This window comes from Marasmius oreades, chromosome 9, assembly GCF_018924745.1.
Source record: "Marasmius oreades isolate 03SP1 chromosome 9, whole genome shotgun sequence".
Lineage (NCBI taxonomy): Eukaryota > Fungi > Basidiomycota > Agaricomycetes > Agaricales > Marasmiaceae > Marasmius > Marasmius oreades.
In genome coordinates this window covers 794479-816834 of record NC_057331.1, presented here as the reverse complement: position 1 = coordinate 816834, position 22356 = coordinate 794479, and the positions used below count along the sequence as shown (strand labels likewise).

The 22356-nt window shown below is 47.1% G+C and overlaps 9 protein-coding genes across 9 annotated transcripts; 5 read left to right on the top strand and 4 right to left on the bottom strand.

Moving 5' to 3' along the window:
• The first annotated feature begins 165 nt into the window (after window positions 1–165).
• E1B28_013180 (uncharacterized protein) lies at window positions 166–1960 on the top strand. The gene is made up of 3 exons (XM_043160826.1): window positions 166–307; window positions 361–1197; window positions 1250–1960. Exons 2-3 carry the CDS (start codon window positions 1064–1066, stop codon window positions 1872–1874), a joined length of 759 nt encoding a protein of 252 aa, XP_043003670.1. The 5' UTR covers window positions 166–307; window positions 361–1063; the 3' UTR covers window positions 1875–1960.
• Window positions 1961–4205: 2245 nt separating this feature from the next.
• E1B28_013179 (uncharacterized protein) lies at window positions 4206–5994 on the bottom strand (the record flags this gene model as incomplete). Its single annotated transcript, XM_043158325.1, has 8 exons — window positions 4206–4518; window positions 4598–4739; window positions 4802–4963; window positions 5018–5302; window positions 5384–5431; window positions 5496–5589; window positions 5649–5857; window positions 5928–5994. 8 exons carry the CDS (start codon window positions 5992–5994, stop codon window positions 4206–4208), a joined length of 1320 nt encoding a protein of 439 aa, XP_043003669.1.
• Window positions 5995–6725: 731 nt separating this feature from the next.
• Window positions 6726–9154, bottom strand: E1B28_013178 (uncharacterized protein; the record flags this gene model as incomplete). The annotated part of the gene is made up of 10 exons (XM_043158324.1): window positions 6726–7217; window positions 7273–7299; window positions 7363–8006; window positions 8060–8157; window positions 8214–8292; window positions 8350–8418; window positions 8480–8612; window positions 8664–8752; window positions 8819–9009; window positions 9078–9154. The coding sequence occupies 10 exons, from the start codon at window positions 9152–9154 to the stop codon at window positions 6726–6728; spliced, it is 1899 nt and encodes a 632-aa protein (XP_043003668.1).
• A 603-nt stretch (window positions 9155–9757) lies between these two features.
• On the top strand, window positions 9758–10147 carry E1B28_013177 (uncharacterized protein; the record flags this gene model as incomplete). Its single annotated transcript, XM_043158323.1, has 2 exons — window positions 9758–9961; window positions 10043–10147. The coding sequence occupies 2 exons, from the start codon at window positions 9758–9760 to the stop codon at window positions 10145–10147; spliced, it is 309 nt and encodes a 102-aa protein (XP_043003667.1).
• Window positions 10148–11471: 1324 nt separating this feature from the next.
• On the top strand, window positions 11472–12484 carry E1B28_013176 (uncharacterized protein; the record flags this gene model as incomplete). Its single annotated transcript, XM_043158322.1, has 3 exons — window positions 11472–11481; window positions 11544–11624; window positions 11680–12484. 3 exons carry the CDS (start codon window positions 11472–11474, stop codon window positions 12405–12407), a joined length of 819 nt encoding a protein of 272 aa, XP_043003666.1. The 3' UTR covers window positions 12408–12484.
• A 427-nt stretch (window positions 12485–12911) lies between these two features.
• On the bottom strand, window positions 12912–14598 carry E1B28_013175 (uncharacterized protein; the record flags this gene model as incomplete). Its single annotated transcript, XM_043158321.1, has 5 exons — window positions 12912–13167; window positions 13263–13645; window positions 13707–13778; window positions 13843–13970; window positions 14043–14598. 5 exons carry the CDS (start codon window positions 14596–14598, stop codon window positions 12912–12914), a joined length of 1395 nt encoding a protein of 464 aa, XP_043003665.1.
• A 1312-nt stretch (window positions 14599–15910) lies between these two features.
• Window positions 15911–16234, top strand: E1B28_013174 (uncharacterized protein; the record flags this gene model as incomplete). The annotated part of the gene is made up of 1 exon (XM_043158320.1): window positions 15911–16234. The coding sequence occupies one exon, from the start codon at window positions 15911–15913 to the stop codon at window positions 16232–16234; it is 324 nt and encodes a 107-aa protein (XP_043003664.1).
• Window positions 16235–16600: 366 nt separating this feature from the next.
• Window positions 16601–18763, bottom strand: E1B28_013173 (uncharacterized protein). Its single transcript, XM_043158319.1, has 6 exons — window positions 18491–18763; window positions 17799–18431; window positions 17603–17730; window positions 17463–17534; window positions 17017–17399; window positions 16601–16950 (listed from the first exon to the last, which is right to left on the bottom strand). The coding sequence occupies exons 2-6, from the start codon at window positions 18352–18354 to the stop codon at window positions 16695–16697; spliced, it is 1395 nt and encodes a 464-aa protein (XP_043003663.1). The 5' UTR covers window positions 18355–18431; window positions 18491–18763; the 3' UTR covers window positions 16601–16694.
• A 613-nt stretch (window positions 18764–19376) lies between these two features.
• E1B28_013172 (uncharacterized protein) lies at window positions 19377–21577 on the top strand. The gene is made up of 13 exons (XM_043158318.1): window positions 19377–19522; window positions 19578–19647; window positions 19695–19890; window positions 19952–19960; window positions 20018–20047; window positions 20109–20167; window positions 20232–20316; window positions 20388–20532; window positions 20590–20632; window positions 20695–20703; window positions 20775–20812; window positions 20878–20901; window positions 20957–21577. Exons 1-13 carry the CDS (start codon window positions 19458–19460, stop codon window positions 21279–21281), a joined length of 1098 nt encoding a protein of 365 aa, XP_043003662.1. The 5' UTR covers window positions 19377–19457; the 3' UTR covers window positions 21282–21577.
• Window positions 21578–22356: the final 779 nt, after the last annotated feature.

Below are 22356 nucleotides of genomic sequence, written 5' to 3'. Positions count from 1 at the left end.
GGCAAGAAAAAAAATGGACAGAACAGAAATTAGAGAGTAGCACCTGAGAAGGTTGATGGTGGTTTTGTTTTGGGTGCTGATTTTGGTCGGCGGTAAGGATACGGAGAAGATAAGATCAGCCGCCCGTTTATCTTATCACACACCTTTAGCGCCGGTAAATTTTCTGTTCATCCTTCATCCCCAGTCGCAAAGTTCAAGGGCCAACTCCACCACCCATGTAGATCCTTTACAAACGCATAAAAAAGAGACAAAAAAAAGAAATGGGAATAGGAATAAAGGACTTCTAGGCAGCCGCAGGTCCAGTGAGGTGAGTAGCACCCATTGTACGATGCAACGATAGAACTGACTTGTGTATCTTAGCTTCGTCCCTCTCTCGACCGGCCGGTACTAGGTAGGCTTAGGAGCCGGAGGTTAAGGCTGTATCAGAACGACCAAAGAAGAAGGAAGACGTATCATGCATCATGACCGACGCCAACCTACCCTCGCTCCTCTTTTTGGGCCCTGTCTTCCGGACTCCAGCGCACAGCGTCTTCGATGGCAGTGTTAGTCCACACCAGACTCGACAAATCAGACGTCAGCGTGCAGAGTTGGTATGCATAATGCAATGCCCTCTCGCTCGTTGTCGCTTGACTAAGAAACCAGCGGACCATGGTTCTGAAGAGGCAGCCGTGTTGAATGAAGGACATGAAATAAAGTCATTTGGAGATGATATTTGGAAACGTTGCGTTGACCCGGATGGGAAGACGGATGCGGGCATGAGTCATTACATAGTCGTTTTTGATTCACTCGACCCACCTCCTGGCACCGGCAGGCCTCCCAAGCAAAACCATGACGAATGTACGCCGCGCATCCACATTAGGCAGTCGGTGAAGCATCCCTTCATTCGCACGATCCCGGTCGTTCCCAGATCACCTTTTTCTCAGGTGCCTCCGAAGGTCATCGATCCACATCGCTTCGCCTCCGCATTACCAACCATCTGTAACGAACGGCCGAAAGCACACGTCAGCCGTCCGTGTCCACTTATATAGGCTGAAACCAGTCTTACCCAACTTATCGATCACCCATGTCTCGCATTATTCTCGTTACTGGTGCCAACACTGGAATCGGCTACGACACGGTCAGAGTCCTAGCCTCCAAGCCAGAGAAACACACCGTATATCTTGCTTCCAGGAACGAAAAGTCCGGAAAAGATGCCCAGTGCGTCCCCGACTTCCTCCCTTCATGTCTACGCTAACCCACCCATATCTAGAGCCAAACTCCAATCTGAACACAACCTTCACAATGTCAAATTCGTGCAGCTCGACATCACAGACATCGAATCTGTGCAGAAAGCCAAAGCCATCATCGAGAAAGACGAAGGTGGCTTGCTAGACGTTCTCGTTCACAACGCCGGAGTCGGCAACTTGGACCAAAACCAAGTCGCCTCCACCGTCGATCTATCTGTTATCCGAAGTGCTATGGAAACCAACCTCTATGGCACGATCCAAACAACACAGACTTTCCTTCCTCTTTTACGGGCTGCCGCTGCTGCCGGTAATCGACCTAAACCCGTCATCCTCCTAAATACCACCGACATGTCCTCGAATACTGTCCAGGCTCGACCCGACGCGTTCCTCCACGTTACTGCCTACAACACCTCTAAGGCCGCCGCCAACTCTTACATGATCGCCTTATCCCACGAGTTGCGAGGCGAAGGGATTTTGGTCAATTGTATTACGCCGGGCTTCACATCTACCAAGTTGAATAATTACGGGCAAGGTGGAGGGTCGACATCGGAGGCGGGTGAGTTGCTTGCGAAGTGGTCGTTGTTGGAGGGTGAGTTGAAGGGAAAGACTGGTTTGTTTTGGTCCTATAAAGGAGAATTCGCTTGGTAGAATAGCTCTATTTTGAAAGTATCCCAATGTTTCATCATTGTCATAGACAGAGGTACGCTGCAGGATGACATCGATAGAAATCCGAGGACACTCGTTATACGAGTTTTTTTCCCCTTTCGAGAACATGCTAGCGAGGCCGAACGATGAGGGCGGATACAAGACACGACTCATGCACGGAAGAAATCGACTCACGTTGACCCCGCAACAAGAAAAACCAACTTAGACGTCTTCACGTCCCCAGTGTAGTTTCAAAGAGAGGTGACGGATGGAAAGTAGGCAATATATGAGCTCGGAGGACAATTCTTGCATACGAGTTTCTCCCTCCATGGTGATGGAAGACACGAGTGACGAGGCGTACACAAGGCAAACACACTGTGAGGGTCGGGTTGGTTGATAATCAGCCAGGTTTTGGTTGCAAATCAACGACCAACCAAGTATTGGTTGATTTATATCAACCAAAATTAGTAGGTTGTTTTCTTTGGTTGATATTCCACCAAATTTTGGCTGATCTCGTAGTTTGATTTACAACCAAGACTTTTCAACCTAAAATTGGTTGAAAATAATCCAAACAAAGTAACGTAATTGCGTGGAACGTTGTGGAAAGCTTTGCATAACAACTACAAATATAAAACTTAAAAACTTTTTTGTTGCACTCCACATCGCCAATTGAGCCCACTACCACTGCAAAGACGCGCAACGCACCAAATCCATGGTCTCTATGCAATGATCGTCCCTCAGGTGACCAACCCGCCCTTGCTAAAACATGCTCCTGGCCGTACTGTGCATGGTGCTCCACATACGAGAAATACACATTTCCATCGTGTGCCATCAAGCCGTACTCGTGAGTTCTCTGCCAATTTGCAGTTCATTTTTAACAATAATTTCATTTAGCACATCATTCATACATTTATTCACGGTTCCCTATTGACTGGCGCCAGCCGTGGTCACAAATTCTAGTTGAATCCAAAGTCACTCTATGCCATGGTGAGTCTTGATTTTCATCAACGTTATCTCTTCTCATAGGCTCCGTGGTCTAGTGCTATGAAAAGGTGAAATTCGTGTCATTCCCAAAACGATTGGGCTACCTACGGATCTTGAGAGTGAAGAGAAGGAGCTTCGGCAGCTCAGACAAGAACGTGAGAGGACGATGAGTAAGGGGAGGGATCTAGATGGCGGTGATGGGAGTATTAAGATATCTGTGATTATTTGCAGTCTGTCCCCGTTCTCATCATGCAGGAATGAACCGTACGTCTACATTTTGGCAACTTCTTATCTTAATCAAGTTGCTCACGTCATTCACTTTCCAGAAATGCCTCAGTTCCTCTCAATTCTTTTGCATTCATTCATCCACTTATTATGTTTCTTACTGTACTAGTGTAGAAATCAATTGGATATTTTACGATTAGAACCCGAAACAACCAATGAAATGAACCAAATTCTGGTTGAAAAAGGAGGGGAAGAATCAACCTACATTAGCTTGATCTTCAACCTAAAATGGTCCAGAAAGCTGCCTTTGGCGGTTGGTTGAAAGTGGCCAATATAGGTTGATTTTCATCCAAAATCCATTGGTTGACTATCAACCAACCGTCAACCAAGTATTGGTTACTAACCAACCAAGCGTTGGTTGAAATATCTGGTTGATTTTCAACCAATTTCACCGTCACAGAGACAAACGACCACGCTGATCTGTTTTGCTGGGAACCCAGCAGTAAGGAGAACTTTTGGTCCTTTCCCGACCTCTCCAACGTCGTTATTGCCCCCGGCCAAGGCCCAACCCACGCAAATGTAGATCTGGAAGATGAGAAAAGGAACCGCTCAAGAAACCATGGGCCGCGTAGTACACCTGTTTTTTGCTTCGTTCTTCATCGCCACCGGGTCCAGGCATTGCGGGGATATTAACGAAGTGCGAGCTAACAAGTCAATGTAGGCCACAGATCAATCGAGAAATGTAGACGGACCGAAAATACCGATACAGCACGTGTTTTCGAAACGCGCGATTTTTTTTTTCGATTCTTTTTTTGTTCTCTTTACTCCCAACCCATGTCCGTCTCTGCAACTGCAGAAGAGAAATATGAACTCATCACACGTCGTATTGAAGAGACTTGATTACATTAATTCTCGCAGATGGAAGAGCACCGAAATGCTACCGGGGTTGAACGTTGAGCAGTTTCGCACTGTACTATCTTTCTTTAAATGGTTCATCTTTTTTCTGCAGACGAGAGCCTGGACTCTCCAATTGATTTGTGTGTTAAGACATACAAGTAATGAGCTGGCCTACCCGAGTACTGTATATGGTCGCCCGCATACTTATCGATATTAATAACTTGGACTTCAACCACCATTGACTACCGACTTATCCTCAACACCTCTAACCTTCAGGGCAGGCAAATCCCCCACACCCCTCAATGCAACCCATTGATCCTCATTTTCCCCATAAACCTTGTACTTCTCTTCCGAAAATCCGTGCTTGCCTTCATGTACCGCGATTGTTGGAGTGGGTGTAGAAGTTGGCTGGACCAAAGACAGGCATTGCGAGGCTCTAGGAGGTGGGTCTCTGGGTTTTTGATCGGAAGTCGTCGTAGAGCCTTTGGGAAAGGCGAATCCGTAATAGCCTGGACAGTTTCCAGTGGGGAATCTGTAAGCTCTGGTGAGCAAGAAAACATTATAGTGAGTGAATGTCATTGATGCTAGGAGTAAGGGAGAGTTTGAAGATTACAACTTACAGATATACACTCCGCAGGAAGGTCAGTCCAAGTACAAATTCTGCCGGAACCGGTTGAGAGATCCCGATATTGCAGAATCCGATCGCAGATATTATGCTCGGGGCTCGAATCAGGTCATCTTGGTTGATCGGATAGTTGATACCTTTTGTTGGAGTAGCCTTGTGAACTCCAGACACAGAATATTGTCGGGCACTGTCCACCTACCGTTGATATCTACCGAAAACTGCAGCTGTGGTGGCTGAGTCCCGTTACACTGAATCTCAATTATATTGTACTTCGTGTCAAGATTTATATTCTCTTGCGGTCCAATCAAAGATTCGTTCGTGAGGTATGTCATGATATCAGGCAGATAGATGTTCATGCTGACTGGAATCGGATAATTTGTTTCAGAAGCCAAAGAAAAGCAAAGAGAAAACTCACCACTGCTCAATGGCACAGTAACGGGGTACTGAAAAGGTAGGATATTCCCTTGATACCCTCTGTACGCGTCCACCTTTATCATCCCGGCATCGTTCAATTCCGGTACCCAGTTCAGTTCCCCTTCGTACTCGTTTGGATCGAGCGCTCCAATTGTCAGTCGAGGATTATCTCCCCCCAAGCGGAGTCCCCATACTGGATTCAGAAGCTGGCCTTGCTCATCCAGCCGGACGAGAATGTTTCGTCCACGTAATGACTCGTTTCTAGTGGGGGCAAGTCCAAGTAGGCCTACAAGAAGTCGGTATAAGAATTGAATCAGCCCAACAACTGAAGCGCTGAAGGTTCGACTTGTAGTACAGAGAAACTTACCGCCACTGAAGCGGTTTGAGCGCTCGAGTCCCATTTGATCGATGAAATCTAGAATGCATTTGAATGTAGGCGTCTTTAGTCGGAGTGTTAACAACCAAGAAAACTCACTCACACATCGGGGCATTCAGGTCTTGTAAAACGCCTCCTAAAGTGAACGTTTCATTCCCTTTCAGCCCTCCAAGATCAAAATCCCCATCTCTCGTGTTCTATATAAGAAGGTGCTTAGTCGTATGGTCGGAATAGAAAAGGAACGATGACCACTCACGGAAACTCTGAAGCTCGTCGACAAAGTCGGATCATACATCCCGTCGACAGGACAGAAAATACACTGTGGAACGAGGGTTGCTACAAGCCAGTCTTGTATCCCGATATTGAACGAGCTATTCTGAGGGGGTGTGCCTACAGCGACATCGACTTGGTGACCAATGTCGTCTTCGAGAGTCGCTGGAGCGTGGACCGGGAGGGATACCCAATCTTTCGAGCAAGAAACGGTCACGATGGTGTAAGTACCCATGGACTGGAAAAGGTGGAATACAAGACTCACTTTTTGCAGCGCATAATGGTAGAAGGAATGTGGTCCATGCTACTAACACGTTAAGGTTCGTCCCCATGATTGGAGGGTGAGTTCAAAAGCGCAGATCCTGAGGAATGGCGGTTATTTAGAGGACACTCAAAGCCATGGGCAGGTCGGCAGGCCGTAAAAACCGAAGCATCATTCTAAAAAAATATGAACATAACTATTCAGAATCACAGCCTGGCAATGTTTTTTGACAGATAAGTAGTAGGTAGAACGCCGAATTTTACGCGGTATATCATGGGCCTGGAACCTTGGGAAACACATCCCCCAGACACTCCGCCAAGTTATGATAGATAGATAGAAGATAGATAGATACTCACACAGCGGGGTCTGCTGGATTGAATAAGCTACAGGCACAATGATCCCTACTCAGGCAGATGGCAGCTCTCGCAGTGACCTGTACTACATGTCTCAATGTTGAATCTCTTTTCAATCACATTTGCCAGTGTTTGATCCGTATCTTTTTACTTTCCCATTCTTCTTACCTTCAACAACTTCACGTAATCCATATTGGTATGTCATCATTAAGGTTGCCCATGGTGTTCTTTTTCGTTCTCCAGATCCTCATATGATATATCCGTCGTCATCCAACTCTTCTTCAAACCATGAAAAGGCATTCTCTTCATACTCCCTCCATACGAGCACCATGTCGTGAAATGATAAACTTCGCTGTTCGACGTACACAAACGCATGAAAAAATACAAGTCCTCAAGAAATCCAATGCCTCTTGTTCCGACTGTAACGACGAAGAAAAGCAAAACCCCTTTACAATATCTGCAAGATGCCGCTCCCCGGCCTATTCTGATCCTCCAACCGAACAGCACGATTCTTCAAGTGCTTGAAGGCCACCTCCTCGGAGTCACTTACGCTATCACATACTTCTACTACATTGGAACCTTGGCCCAACACTGCAGCCACCGAAACCAGTGTGAATTTCGCCGCATGTGGGCGAAAGTAACAGACAACGATCCATATCGTTACAATCCCAAACAGAACGGTAGAAACTATAACGTGTGGCAGTGAACTCGTGAATACGAGTTTTACGGATTGAATCCGTCCGGGAACGAACGAAGTGGATATCTTCCCGGACAAGTACGAAGTCATAGATGCTTGGACTGCCGATCGGTAGGTTGAGGTGATGTCCTGGAGAGAATGGGGTTTGAGGACTGGAGTAGCGGTCCAGTTCCAAACATTAAGGCCGAAGAAAAGTCGAACTTGTCCGGCTTGTCCGATGCCCTCGTAACCTGTATCTGGACCCTGAAAGGAAAAGTACTCAGACATGATTCGATGAACGGGAACAAATACCACGCACTGAATCTGTAGTGTATTTGACGAGGCTCTTTAGACAGACAGTAGTCGTTAGCCCAATCGTGACACTTAGGGGTCAAACGGACGTTCATACCTTCCCTAGCAGTAGGCTAACCTGCCCATCATCAAGATTGCCCTGCCTCATCAACCCCCTCCGATCAGAAACTTCTAAACCCCCGTTTCCGTCCAGCCTGACCTCTCGCGTCTCGACAGCGGCACGAGGTTTACAAACAAGAACACTGAATCGAACCGTCGTCATCGTTTGATTTGAGAAAGTAGTAGTAGAGTTATAAGAGATATCTTGCGTTGGAATGCCACTGAGGTCCAGTACGGAGGTATCGGTCGTTGCAGAAGCAAAGTCAAGTTTTTGTCCTGAAGTAAGCTGAGCGACTATCCAGGCCATACTTCCATCCGTGATAGGACCACCGCTCGTCGTGTTCATAAGCGCCGTGGCCGAATCAATTTCAGAGTCGCTCCCGATGACCTCGATGCTTTTGTTTTGACTCCAAGAAAAGACGTCATAGGAGGCTGAGATGGAATGATCTGGGAGGGTGATGTTAATTATTTGATGCGTCTCTTTTTTGTAGGTGGTCGCAGGTGGATTCGGGATTGCCCAGTCGCATACCGGGTCGAGGACGATGACGTCGGTGAGATAGCGGGCTCGAGCGGTAGGATCCACCCGTAGCGGTACAGGTACGCCGTACTGGGGGAAAGTTGGAAGGAAGGGGATGTTTTTTCCTGCCCTCAACATGATCAGAAGAATACACTTGAGAGTCATCACAGTACTCTACCTAGAACAGTTTGGACCCATCCCATTGCTGCCGCTTCCGCTATCCGCCCGTTGAACCAGACGTTGGCGCCACTCGAGAAGCCGTTGAGGACGCTGAACCTATCGGATGGTTCATTGTTAAGTGCAGACATAGGACGCAACGCGTTTAGTCTCACTGATATATACTCTGGGGAGCTACTGCCCCCACCTCGATAGCCATCATATCGCCTTCAACTAAAATCAAACCGACAGATACTACAAAAAAGAGAAACAGAGTCATTAATAAAGCCATACAAGGACACAAGTACGTACGTGCCGCAGGAGCCAATGAGGATATAATCATGGCGAAAAGTCCAGCCAAGATTGCAGTGGAGTAATATTCTGTTGCAACAATGGAAAATTATGAATGAAAGCATGTAGAAACAGGAAGACACCGTCTCACTCGACGAATTATTCCGGGTTATCGAAGACAAACTTTGCATCAAGTCGCGACTTGGGGAAGAAACATTATTGACTGCTTTCAATGGGACACCCTCCGATTTGGAATTGTGGAGTACCCGAAAGAATTCTTCGCTCTGAGGATGGCAAGGTTGACTGGATCACGCCTGTACGGAATTGGAACTCACTTCGAGGTCGCTCAGAAGAGCCCTGAGAGGTAACAAAGCTATCCCGATGATGATGATGTTGATCGTCGTCACTCCAGCCTTTACAGTAACTGACAATGGAGGGGGTGATAATAAGTAGGAATCATGGCTACGGAAGACTGGCCAGAGGTGCTCACATAGATGATCCCCCGGATTATTGATGTTATAGACGTGAACAGGAATGGCATGAGTGGCAGCCGCATAGCAAAATCCAAGGTATGCAAAAGCGATGATCGGAAGAAAAATAGCTCGCCACAACAATTGTACAAGGCTTCGTTTCAAAGGTCGGGATTCAGGAGGTGTTTTTTCGATTTGGCGGGGATGTTCACTGTAATCCGTACTGCTTCAATTAGAGGATATTTGACGCGTAAGCAAAGATAGAGGCATCCTGTTCACCTCGGGTTTGAGGGACCGAAAGAGCTGATTTGAGTGGAGTCGGGGTAGTCCAGTGCTGACTGGTGGATGGAAGACATGCCAGCTCTTTGAGAAGGTCGAAAATAGGCTTGAGATTGGCTAAATCGTCGAGCGTATTAAATTTACTTCATGTTCGGAGAGGTGTGAAGGACCCCGGATACCTCCTTCAGGACCACAAGCATTCCTCTCGTCCCTGAATCATTTGGGTAGACGCCAACAACGACCATCTGTCAGATTTGTCGGAGAAATGTTTACCGAGTTGTTCCGGTACTCACACACTCGGTTGCAGGAATTCATGGTGCAATGATGGGGTGTTCTGACTTGGTTCTGACTCAAACTCGGCCTAACTTCAAGTTGATCACTGGTTCAGTTGACGTTGTGCTTCCGGAGCATTATCATAGATAACAGGCATTGGGTATGCAAAAAGAGATGGTGTTTGAACTCACACAAAGCAAGTTGATTTATGATGGTCAGAAGGAGGAAGGAGACAGACGTTAATGTCACGTGGCGGAATGGAAGTGACTAGACGTAAAGACCTTTACGTCAGCTCAAATTTTGAACTCACGCTGCTCCTAGCACTCCGGAATTCCTGTTGGTACGTCAATCAACTCCTCTGTTCTTGTATGCCTTGCCGACTCCTACTTGTAACCAGATATTCCCTGATGGAAATTTCGGTCAGTGCGGACACTCCAACCGACCAGCAGGAGATTATTTCCTTGCCATTCGCTTTCTTATCCTCTGGAATCGTGCCCACTAAGCTAGGAGGAGGCACCGTGAAGATAACCGATTCAAGGATTTTTAAAATATCCACGACGGTCGCTGTTGCAGAGGTTACGGTTGAACCCGGTGCACTGAGAAAACTTCACGTACGTTTCATTCTCTTGTACTCGGTTCCGTTTCGGTGACTAGTAAAGGGATTTTGACCATCCTTTTACTTCCTACATTAGTGGCACCCTAGTACTATGGGACAAGTGGACTTGGAAGATCAAGGAAGGGTAACCGTTTTCTGCCGGACGGAGTACGGCCAATACATTCAACTACCAGGCGGGTGATATTGGCGAGACCGAACATGGTTAATTGTTCAGTTTTACTCATTTGAGGCCCGGCATACGTGCCAGTTTCACTGGGTAAATCTTTTTTCCCATTTGAGGGTGTTGTCGTAAATACTGAATGCAATGTCTCCTCGAACATATAGGTCACTACGTTGAAAACACAGGAAACACTACCCTCAAATACGTGGAAATATTCAATAACGGTGAAGTCGTAAAAAAACTACGTCGAGAAGAGGAACATACTTAAGTTCCGTCGTGCTATAGACCTGTTCCGAGACTAACGTCTATCGCAGACACGTACCTTGCGACAGTGCCACTGCGACAGGTCACTTTCAAGCCTAGTAGAACAACTCCAGAAACCTTTATCCCCTTCACCTATCATACTGTCTATGAAATCTTTGTGAACTCTGGGATGCCGTGTGTTTTCTTCCCGGGAGGTTCCTTGGAAATTTTGCTCGCCTTGTCCGAAGATGAAACCTTGCTCCTTCAAGGTTGGAAACTCACATGTCTTTGTCTCGCCACACAACATAATTTCGGCGTTCATGACGTGGTCAGAAAGTAGACAGAATCAACGCTACATTGATCCTGTGAAACTTTGTACTGTACGCTTTATTCTGCTTTATCGCCCTGACTCAATAAGAGCTCACTAAATTCTATCTCACAGCTACAATTAATGGCCCGCGGAACTGAACATACTACAGACGGAAGGTATTAATTCGGCATTGTCAGTCTTTCGTCCACATTCTCATCTGGTCCTACAATGACAAATAGAGTTTTGTAAGTCAAAGCGGAATTTACAGCTTTGGCGTCGGGATTGTTCCCACATCAAAGAGACCCGACAAAGGTGGCAATGCACCGAATGCCGACTCGTGAGTCCGCTCAGTTCCTAACTGAGTATATTTACCTCGGTCCTGTTCTTTTATAGGATAATAGGAATGGAACTTGCCATTTTACCCTCGATCGGCAGCCTTCGCGTGTTCCGTGTCTGACAGCCACAAAGGTGTGGAAGAAATGGTCTCGGAGGTGACGCGTAATGCTGGCTTCAGCCAGCGGCACTATGAGCATCCACGGCGAAGGAGTCAGGCTTTGTTCGATCGTCAAAGCGGATGGAGATACAAAAGCTCGAGCTGGAAATCTCTTGAAGAGAAGGAAGAGGTCAGAAAGTAACTCAAACCACAGACGAAACGCCGGATTCGGTAGCTCAAGAACTTCAAGTTCAATACTCTAATACGACTGACGTAGAAGCTCACAAGCACGTCGCAAGAGGAATTATACAAGTGTGATTCAACCTTTGACGCGAAACGACATCAAGTACGCAATCACCATGGGTGGAAGTGAGTGATCGTGCTGCACGGTCGTCGGAAATTGTGAAGATTGAGTGACACTCTGAATATAGAACCAAAGCCAGTAACGTGCTTCGTTGAGACTACACCACAATCGTACGAATCCAATGGATTTGTTCCCACTAAATACCACAGTACGTCGTTCAACAGTCCTCTCGATGTGACAGCGTCTCACCGATGGCACGACAGAAGGCGGCAGGGCTGAGGCAGCCAAGGCCCACAAATCAGCGTCTTCTCGACACAGCAGAAGCACCTCACATACCAGGACTAGTCCATATCCCACGCAATTCGATTCCTCGCATTCGAACTCGCAAGACCGTTTTTCTGGATCGTCCTACCCGACCACCAGTTCGTTTTTTCCAACTCCTTCGTCCGGTGATGGAACCTCCCACGTCTCACCCGGCATTTCGCGCTCGTCCCGGAGGCCGCTATCCCGACCTTCAGCCACTTCTATTCCATCTGGCTATGCTTCTGCAAACCACCCAACGTCGCATCAGGTCCAGTCCTATGGTCATTCAGCAACGTCATACACTTCCCAAGAATACAGCTCACTGCTAGCACAACAACTACCATCCGGGGACAGGAGTAACGACTGGTATCCTTCTGATCTTCCGTCGCATGCAAACATGGGCCTCTATCCTCCGCAACATCAAAGCAGCACTTATCCAATGGCTCAGCAACAACAGCAACACTTTACGTCGCATCCTGCGTGGACCTCGTCAGTCTCGTCAGACACCTCAAGTTATCACTCACCGTACACGCACCAAGAACCAACATACTCAGTTCCCACTGGTTACGGAGGACAGGGTGGATTTCCTCCAACACCCTACTACGGTGGTCCGCAGGGATACCCTTCAGAACCTGTTCCTACGTGGCCGCCGTATGATAATCCGGGAAGTTTTGGGAGGTATAATTGATGCTTGACAGTCCTGGGAGGTGAGGAATTTGAACTGAACGCATCCCACTCAACCTGCGCAGATGTATGTAGATTGAGGAGGGAAAGGACGTTTATGGACTTCCGAACTCTTCAATCCTTCTTGTTTGTTTAATATTTGACTTTGTTCCCAAATTTGTTCCCGACAACGTTGTATTTTTACCTCTGTTGCTCCACTGTATTTCCGGCGGCGTTACATTGTATTTTGACCTTGTTAGTACTTTCTTCCATTTTGTTTCCACGCATTTGCTTTATCCTGATTCAAATCGTTTCCCTATCAATACGGCTAACGGACAATCTTATCTTATATCTTATCAGTACAGCCATCATAACAAAACTCTTGCACATATTTACATATTCATCCACTGAGGCTTTGCCCAGTTGCCCGTAGCTACAAAGAAATTGAACTGCTTTCTTCCATGTATGTGTACACCACCAAGTGACAGAATTAAGTGAAAGAGAACCCTAACTGGAAAATTCCAGCAACCTACAACCTCAGATCAGGCTCAATAACCCACCCCTTACTCCAAACCTTTTGTGGGTCATACTTTGCCTTCAACTCCCTCAACCTAGGAAGGTTACTGCCCCATATTCCTTCAGGCATCATAGTCTGAGGGTTAAGAGCAAAACTAGCAGGAGTAATTAGAGACTTCCCAGTTTTCTCAACTTGGGCTTTTCGAACCAGCCCAGCGAGATCGGAAGCCCATTCGACGGCTTTTACCTCTTCTGTTGCAAGGGTGTACCTATATATATAAAATAGAATATAAAAGGCAGGTAGAAAGTCAGCTCACCACACATACCACACCCAGACAGCTATATACTATATAGGACCACGAACCTCGCATTAACAACAAAGAAATAATGCTTCTCTCTCGCCGCAAATGCCATATCTTCGACCTTCTTCTCAGCAACCTTATCCCGATGCGGGAACTCCCATAACAGAACTGAGCCTCTAAAAGCTTCATCTTCCGTGAACTGAGTCCAACTGTCAAACGCCTGACTAAAGACGTCGTCCCATAAATCACTTATCAGGGCACCGGAGATGTGTAGGCGAGGTGGTGCATCGATGAGAGTTTGGTCGCCGGCGTGAGAGACGGCCAAGAAGGAGTTGACGGTTGTGAAGCTTTCGAAACTGGGCTGAGCAAGTTCTCGGAACGGAGCAAGGACGCTGTCTGGTAGTGTTGCGTTGTTTTCGATGTAAGGGAGGACCAGTAGGCTGGGCTAGAGAGGACGCGAGATTCAATGAAATGTGTCGGCGTTCGAAACAGTTCGTAGAACGTACCCGGAAATCAGGTGGTGTTCGAGCACATACGAGCATCATTTTTGTGCTCGGGTGGTGGTTATCGAGGTGGTTCTGGAATGACACAAACAAATTAGCGGTGCGAAGGGAGGGAACTGAGATTACATGAATAACGAACGTGCCATGCTGCAAGAACATTTTGAAGTTCAGTTCCAGGATAGACTAACGCTCCTGTAGTCATTGGGCCAGGGAGAGGGTACGTCTTCAAAACCAGTTCTGTGACCACTCCGAATTGGTTAACGCCACCTGTTTCGGATCCAAGCGTTTGATTAACAATTAGAAGTGAAAGACCCCGGAGAAATGCTTTTTGAGACGTACCACGAATAGCCCAAAAAAGATCGGGCTCTTCCGTCTCATTCGTAATAACGACTCTGCCATCAGCCAGGACAACAGTTGCTTGAAGAACATTATCCACAGCAAGCCCATGCCTTCCAGATAGATGAGAATATCCTCCGGCAAGAATGACACCCCCAACACCCAGGAAATGCACCGTTCCGCCAACAGGAACTACACCATGCTTATCCGTCTCCGTATAAACGTCACTCCAAAGTGCACCGCCACCAACCGAGACAGACTGTTTGTCGTCCGCGACTTTGACTGCTTTGAGGTTGCCCAGATCAATCACCAGACCTCCATCAGAGGACGAAGCCGGGTACGGATTGGCACCTCCTCCTTTGATTGCAACTTCGAGTGGCGGGTTTTGAGATAAAGCGAACTTGATTGCGAGAGGGACGTCTTGCGCGGAGGTCGGTTGAACAATGTAGGAGGGTTTAAGGACGGCATTTTTTGGGTAACGGTCTCTGGCTGAGTCGTATTCTGGCGAGGAGGGCGTGAAAACCTGGCCTTTGAAACCAAGGGAGTAAAGATCAGACATATGAAGCGAGATAAGGTCCTACTAGAGTCGTTATTAGAGCGAAAGTATACATATCTACGACGAGCGCGCATCAAGGTATTCTAGCAATCAGAATAGTCGATGGTGGCACCCGGCCGCTGAATGGTACAATCGGAAAACACAAGAATCTCGGGACAGCAGAGCTAAATCAGAGAGGGATAACAAATGATTATTAGCGTGTGCCTTCCAGTTTAAGTAACAGAAAGTTGCACACATTCTTATAATGCCCAAGTCTAGATCTCCCGTCAATCTTGATTCCTTTCAATATAGCTAGCATCCTTTTCCCGCCCATTGGTAGATTCAAAGAAGAAGAGCACAATCGAACGTGGTCAACGTGGAATCGCGGTATCGAGATGGGCGGAGTCCAGTAAATGAGGTACCGCCTTTTCTAAAGATGTTCGGTGGCATCTTTTGACCACAGGACAACCGCCAAGTGTAGTCTGTGGAATTTGTGAAATTCAACAACTTGAAAACAATTGATACGAGGAACAGGAGGAGTTAAAGATTGATTTTTTCGATATCATGTCGAAAACCAACACTTTGAGTTCGAATTCATTTAGAAGGAAGGGAAGTTTGAAAGGCGGGGACCGTGGACGAGAACATGGTCCCACCGGAACCACCGGAGCCGGTACACCCGCTCACTCCGGGATTCCGAAACTCAACGTGACTTCGAGCTTTTTCCCTTTCTCTCCTCGTCAACGCTTCGGATGGAACGAAGAGTTCCAAGAGCCGATTAAAAGAACTCAGTGCGACTTGACAAATGACTTGACAGTTGCATGATGCATTCCAGTTCTTTTCTTAAACCATTGTCAAACCATCTACTATCAGTCAGCCGGCGTCGAGCGAGACGGTTCAAAACAAGTTCTCCTTGTAGCCTGAGAAGAACGTTGTTGTCTTTCGTCACCAACATTGCTTATGCACTATAATTCAAGGTAAGAGTTTTTTCGGATTGTACGTGACAATTCTCTGACTTAACACTTCACCAAGATGGCAAGAATATCCACATGGTACAGGTCGTTCCAAAATACGCGTGGGGGTTTAAAGCAAGCTAGTACACGCATCGGAGATTTTTAGAGGGCGGGATATATTCATGTCATCGTTTGCCAGGTAAGCAGAAATATTCTTCTTGGGGATTCGAAGATACTCATTCTGCTAGAATATTGTAGAACCCTTTGTTCTTCTGCTGAAATCCGATCCAAAAGGCCCTGCCACTTCATGCAATGGTTTTGGACAAAACCAAGGCGTCCTGTCATCCATCTCGCGTTGGCATCAGTTATTCGCTGCAAATAGACTCATGAAACCCCACGTTCTCAGTTCAACCCCTTCTCGTTCTCGCCGACCCAACACCGACCCGAACCCTGGTATAGACCGTCACGGTATCGTTGGTTTTGCTCTCAGGGTAGCAGTCGATGTGCCAACTCCTCAGCCTCGCTCAAAGTGGCGCGGAACGATACCAGGTCGGAATACCAGGAACAGGAGAACATCGTATGTCTTTCGAGCCTTTTGTTCTTTCTCCCAGAACATTGGCAACAGCAAGTTGAATTCAGGAGCTGGTCAGTCGTGGGGTGTAGGGTTTGTGATAGTGTTGCTCTCTCTCCCTCTCTCTCTTTCTCTCTAAGGTTCAATTGATGGATTGTCCTGACTCCTGACAACCAGGAATGATGTATCAAAGGGAGAGTCGACACAGATTTGAGATATAATTACATGTTCTTTTCTTGTACCAGCGTGGCTTGTTCGGGAGTCCCTTCTCACAATCTATAACTAGTCACCGGGATACACGCCCTTGTCCACCTATCTACCCACGAAGAAGTAGTTATCGATTTATCCCTGCCTGGCAAATCCCATGATAGGCTCTTCGGACACTTTTAGAAAAGTTCAGATTGATTCGACGCCAAATTTAACACCAATCCCTCGATCATGGAGCTACACTAATTATACCTTGGCATTGCTCTCACTGGTGGGATCCAAAACAACGGTCACCTTACCAGGACATCAAATATCTCGATACAAAATCGACACCCATACATCAAGTATTACAAACAAGCTTTGGTTTTTTGGGAACGTTTCTACTATTACTACTAGAGTTTTGGATCAGGTTCAATACACCACCCCTTGCTCCAAACCTTCTTCGGATCATACTTGGCCTTCAACTTTCTCAACTTGGGAAGGTTATCGCCCCATATCTTCTCAGCAGGCACACTCTGGGGGCTCAAAGCGAAACTGGGGGGAGTAATAAGAGCTTTTCCTGTCTTCTCAAGATGAGATGTCCGAACGAGGCTGGTAATACTCGAGACCCATTCTGCTGCTTTCGCATCTCCAGAGGCGTTGGTGAATCTTTCAAAAAAAAAAAAAAAATTCAGTTCATACTCCAAAAAGAAAGGACCCGATCAACCAATTCACCTCGGAATAGCAGCCATATAATAATGCTTCTCCCTCGCCGCAAACGCCATATCCTCCACCTTCCTCTCCACTATCTTATCCCTATGTCCCAACTCCCACATCACAATCGTACTTCTAAACTCCGGATCCTCCGTGAACCCAACCCAACTTCCAAAAGCCTGACCAACCACATCGTCCCACAAATCACCGAATAGGGCACCGTCGATAGACATACGAGGGGGTGCACCACTCAGAGCTTGGTCAGCGCCGTGGGTGACGGGGAGATAGCCATCTACGGTTGCGAGGCCTTCGAAGATGGGTTTGACGAGCTCGCGGAAGGGAGCGAGGACTTCGTCCGGTGGCGTGGCGTCATTTTCGATGTAGGGGAGGAGGAGAAGACCGGGCTTTTAAAAAGGGGTTAGTTTGAGAACCACGAATCACGAATTTGAAGTACTATGGAAACGTACATAGAAGTCAGGTGGGGCTCTAGCGAACATGAGAATCATTTTAGTGCTTGGATGGTGGTTCTCGAGGTGTTTCTAGAAGAGCAATAAACCGGTTTTAGCGGTAATGGAGGGGAGGGGAGGGGGTGGGATGGACGACGAACGTGTAGTGCTGCGAGGACGTTTTGGAGTTCAGTTCCGGGATAAACCATGGCTCCTATAGTCATTGCCTTGGATAGAGGGTAGGTCTTCAATACGAGCTCTGCGACGACTCCGAACTGGTTAACGCCACCTGAATGTCAAAAAAAAGGTTGATTAAACGTTTACAGTTAATAGACCAATAGATGGGTGAGGTCTTACCGCGGATAGCCCAGAAAAGATCAGGTTCTTCCTTCTCGCTCGTAGTCACAACCCTTCCATCAGCCAGAACAACCGTGGCTTGAAGAATGTTATCGACACCGAGACCATGCTTCCCGGATAGATTGGAGTACCCTCCAGCGAGAGTGACACCACCAACACCCAAGAAATGCACGTTTCCACCGATAGGTACCACACCATGTTTGTCTGTCTCGGCGTAAACGTCACTCCAAAGGGCGCCCCCACCAACAGAGACAGACTGTTTGTCATCGGCGACTTTGACGGCTTTGAGGTGGCTCAAATCGATCACGAGCCCTCCATCAGAAGATGAAGCAGGATAAGGACTAACTCCTCCTCCTTTGACTGCGAGCTCGAGTGGAGGATTTTGAGATAGAGCAAACTTGATTGCGAGAGGGATGTCTTGTACGGTGGCGGGTTGAGCGATGTAGGAAGGTTTGAGGACGGCGTTTTTTGGGTAACGGTCCCTGGCAGCGTCGTAGTCTGGCGAGGAGGTTGTGAGGATTTGACCTTTGAAACCGAGAGATTGTAAATCGAACATGGCACGCAACGTTGGAGGGAATGATTTTGGGGTTGGTAACGAAGGGAAGGGTATATATACGACGAGGTCGATGGGCTCTGATGGACAACGATTAGTCAAGCAGAAGCCGGCCGACCACCAAAAAACGTAAGATTACTGTTGAGAGAGGCTCAGAAAAGGTAAGTTGAATAGCACTTTCTGAGACGGGGAATCACTGTGAATTTAACCATTATTAAGCTTGGAACTTTGTAGTTGAAATTGGATCAGATTTCGAAGAAGCGGTCGTGATGAGGACCTGATATCGTGAAACTTCTTCTTATCATTCTGATACAAGCGTCAGATTACAACAAGCAGTTATGAAGGATGTTGACGGAGGTTTGGAGCACAGGCGTAGTGGACAGAGAAGCTCTGGCAATATCCTCCAAGGCTGTGTGCTGCTATGTGGCTTTGGTGACTTCCTTGGGTACTGTCAGTTCCCGATCATTTCATTCATTTGACTTATCTCCCTTTCAATGCCGCGTTGTACAGATGTGTACCTCTTCGAGAAGTTTGTTCCTTGGCCAGCGAAGTGCATCGTGCCACCATCACCATCAAGAGAGTCGATGTCGCAGCCGTAGATAACGATTCCGTTTGCAGGGTTGGGCTTACAAAAAAAAACGAAACGAGGAGCTAGCCGATGTTGTTGAAGCGCTGGGCGCTGGTGGTCGCTAAGTCAGGGCGCTTGGTCGGCTTCATCGGACGGAAGCTCTGCACCGAAACTTCCCACAGTAGATGGCAGCCTTCAAGGTCATTGTCAGTTTCCTCTGATGTTGATGCTGAAGACAGTTGATGAGCGTCGTCTGATTCACAACAGTAGGTTATCCAGCAGCTAGACTAATATTGATATCTGAAGCACCAAACTGTGATAGCCACACGCGTACGTCAATATCAAATCCGCCGGGTCAATACATTCACCGCATTTAAACAAACTATATTCGTATTACCGAGCTCCCAAAAAGTAAACTCCGTCACTAGTACGTGATTAGCTCTAAATCGCGTGTTCCTTTATATAAATCCGCTGTATTACATCCTCAAGTGACAGCCTTTAACTCCCCCTTCAACGTCCCGCCGTTCCAGCACCTACGATGGACCCGTCCGCTCCATTGTCCCCCGAGACTCTCAAGATCATAACGACAGCTTATGCACATCTGTAGGTCTTCCATCCTTCTGACATCCATTATTCGACTCAAGAACCTTCACGATAGGCTGGCGAACAAGTATCATGTCCTCGCATCCACCGTTATGCTTTGTTACGACCATATCATCACCTTTGACGTGCGTTATTGAAATCACCCCGCAACCCCAAACTAACCCTCAATCAGGATGAAGTCAAATACATCTGGCAGAGGAAGAAAAGTTTTCCTTTCTGGCTCTTCTTGACCTTCCGATATGTCACCCCCATCGTCTCGCTCATCAACTTGATATCGGAGCACGATCCTAATTGGATTGGAGATACGTGTAAAAATTGGATTTGGTTACCCGTAGCTGTCGGGCCTATTGTCAGTCTTGCAACTGGAAGTGAGTGTCTTCGGAGCTTTTTTGCTTGTAACAGATTCTAATCTTTGTTTCTCCCACACAGTCATTTTGAGTTAGTTCTTTTAAATCTGGAAGCTCATCCCCGTTGCTAAAAGGGATATCACTTTAGTTCTTCGAGTTCATGCAATCTACTCGCAAGGTCAGATATCCGCAAGCACCTCGTCTAGTTTCATCATTTCCTGAAACTTCCATCCTTTCAGCCGCTTGGGTGCTCTGGGTCACCTTCCCGATCTACATTGGACAACTCGTCGTCATGGGGGTACGTTGTTCCTACAGACAGACAACCACCGCTGCCAGATACATTGCTAAAATCACCGTTATAGTGGTCTATCCCAGCCGGCATTCCCGCAGACTTACCACCAGGGTTTATTGGATGTATTCCTCACCCCAAAGACGCAACTGGTCTCCGTACGTTCTCAAATTCATTTTTTCCTTCCAAAATCTGAATCCATGTTTTATACTACGTAAATCCTACCCAGAGCTATCCTCACTCTATATCGCGGCCCTGACATTCGACGCTACGATATTCGCTTTGACCCTCGGTCGAGCGGTATACTACCGCCTGACCGGCTCCTTAATCCCGCTCATAACATTGGTTATCAGAGACGGCACGCTCTACTTCGCGTAAGAATATTTGGATTTCTCCCTTGGCCCTCAACTTTATTGAATCCTCACCAACAGTGTCATTTTTGTTGTTAACTTGACAAACGTGTTCTTATTGTCGGTACGTCAACCTCACATTTCTGTTCAGAAAAAAAAACGTAAATGCTCAACTTGATTCTCTAGCTCGCTACGGTAATGCCTTTCCCTCGCCCCCGGAAACTCTTTCAACCACCGCTCATCGTGCTTTTACTTTTCCTACCTAGCCCGATCTTAGTGCCATCAACGCTCCATTCGCATCAATGTCGGTGTTCATAGCTTTTTATCCACTAGTGGGGCGCTTTGATGCTGACTCTATTATTATCACAGGATCACAGCCGTCCTAGTCGCTCGGTAAGACAACTCTATCTACCCCAGAAACCCACCCCACCTAACCTCCCATCTCCAGACTCATGCTCAACCTCCGCGCCGCCGCCGACACCCAAGTCGTCTCTTACGGTTCTTACGGCTCTCGTTCAGGCCACCACACCCGCCCTCACGTCGCTTTCAACAAACATCACAGCACGGGTACGGGTACGGGTGCTCAAACGATGAGTAATTTCAATGCTATAGGTCAAACGACGACGTTCCTTGGCCGGATAGGCGCAGATGAGTTTGCGGTGCCGTTACCGGATACGATTTTTAAGTCTAGTCAGTCGGATTCGGATATGTCGTCTGAGTGGTTGGATGATACGACTACGGTTGAGGAGTATCAGATGGGTCCGCCGGCTTAAGGTTGAGAGTTGGTCTTTCTTTTTGTGTTTTTTTGTGCTTGGGGGTTATGAGTTTGAGTTGGGGTGTATGTATTATGTACTTGTTCTGCTTAGTTCCTTCCTTTGCGATACCGATACCGATTACCGTTTTTTCTTTGTGACACACACACAGATACAGCACATTCCGCGCAGGTTACCCGTGTTTTTGTTGTTTAAAAACCGCATGTATACTGTCGTCCAGACGTTCATTGTTGCCACTTTATCTAAGTTATACATACATACCCAACCAATACCCAATCCAAAGTCCTTGATTCACGTAACCCTTGGTGTGAGTCCACGGACATATTCGTATTATTTACTTCCGTCAGTTCGCACGGAGGAGTGGAACTTCTTCTTTTTACGCGTCCCTGAACCTGGAACCTTCGTCCCTGACCACGCTTTTCAAGATTCAATAGCGAAAAGAATTGATGACTCGATAACATACAATATGAATTCATTATTCCTCGTACCAATTCAACTCAGTTTTTCGCAATCTCCGCAAGGCTGCCAAACGCAAGAGCCGAAGTTGGACAGCCTTCAATTCTGCTGTCAAGGGTTCGGAAAATCCTGGGTCGATCGAGGTGTTTTGAAGGGAATGATGATGGTGATGGTGATCAGCGCTTCAGCATTCGGGTCCCTTCAACTTGTCGAGAGGCGGGTGAGTCATCAGTGGATGGAGATCTTCCCGAACAACCGTTGAATAAATTTGGAATAAATAGGACTGTACATAAGTACATAGTTCGTCGGTGAGCGCTGTGCGGGGGTCGGATGTCGGATGTATACATTCATCCTGATCCCATGAACACAGTGGTAGTATGTACCGAAAGTTTCAACAGACTCCCGGGCTCACGAGGACTGTTTCAAGCACTCCTACGTATGAGGAAGTTCTGGCCCCGCTCGAATCAGCTATCTTTAGTGTGGTGTACGTTCCTTAGTTCCAAAAGAAAGGGTTCCTCGAAACTGATATAGTAGTATTACTACTTACGACTCACGAGTCCAAGTTGGTCATGGGGAAGGGGACGGTAATTTAAGGTTCTAGTTTAGTCTTTATCCTTAA

What these genes read in the sequence shown, in the direction of transcription:
- E1B28_013180 (XM_043160826.1), top strand. Translation starts at nt 1,064, where the DNA reads ATGTCTCGCATTATTCTCGTTACTGGTGCCAACACTGGAATCGGCTAC. An exon ending in AAGTCCGGAAAAGATGCCCA is followed by an intron (nt 1,198 to 1,249) that starts GTGCGTCCCCGA and finishes ACCCATATCTAG; the next exon opens with AGCCAAACTCCAATCTGAAC.
- E1B28_013173 (XM_043158319.1), bottom strand. Translation starts at nt 18,354, where the DNA reads ATGTTCGATTTACAATCTCTCGGTTTCAAAGGTCAAATCCTCACAACC. An exon ending in ACGTCCTCGCAGCACTACAC is followed by an intron (nt 17,535 to 17,602) that starts GTTCGTCGTCCA and finishes TTGCTCTTCTAG; the next exon opens with AAACACCTCGAGAACCACCA. An exon ending in GAGCCCCACCTGACTTCTAT is followed by an intron (nt 17,400 to 17,462) that starts GTACGTTTCCAT and finishes CCTTTTTAAAAG; the next exon opens with CCCGGTCTTCTCCTCCTCCC.
- E1B28_013172 (XM_043158318.1), top strand. Translation starts at nt 19,458, where the DNA reads ATGGACCCGTCCGCTCCATTGTCCCCCGAGACTCTCAAGATCATAACG. An exon ending in TCATGCAATCTACTCGCAAG is followed by an intron (nt 20,048 to 20,108) that starts GTCAGATATCCG and finishes CCATCCTTTCAG; the next exon opens with CCGCTTGGGTGCTCTGGGTC. An exon ending in GACAACTCGTCGTCATGGGG is followed by an intron (nt 20,168 to 20,231) that starts GTACGTTGTTCC and finishes TCACCGTTATAG; the next exon opens with TGGTCTATCCCAGCCGGCAT.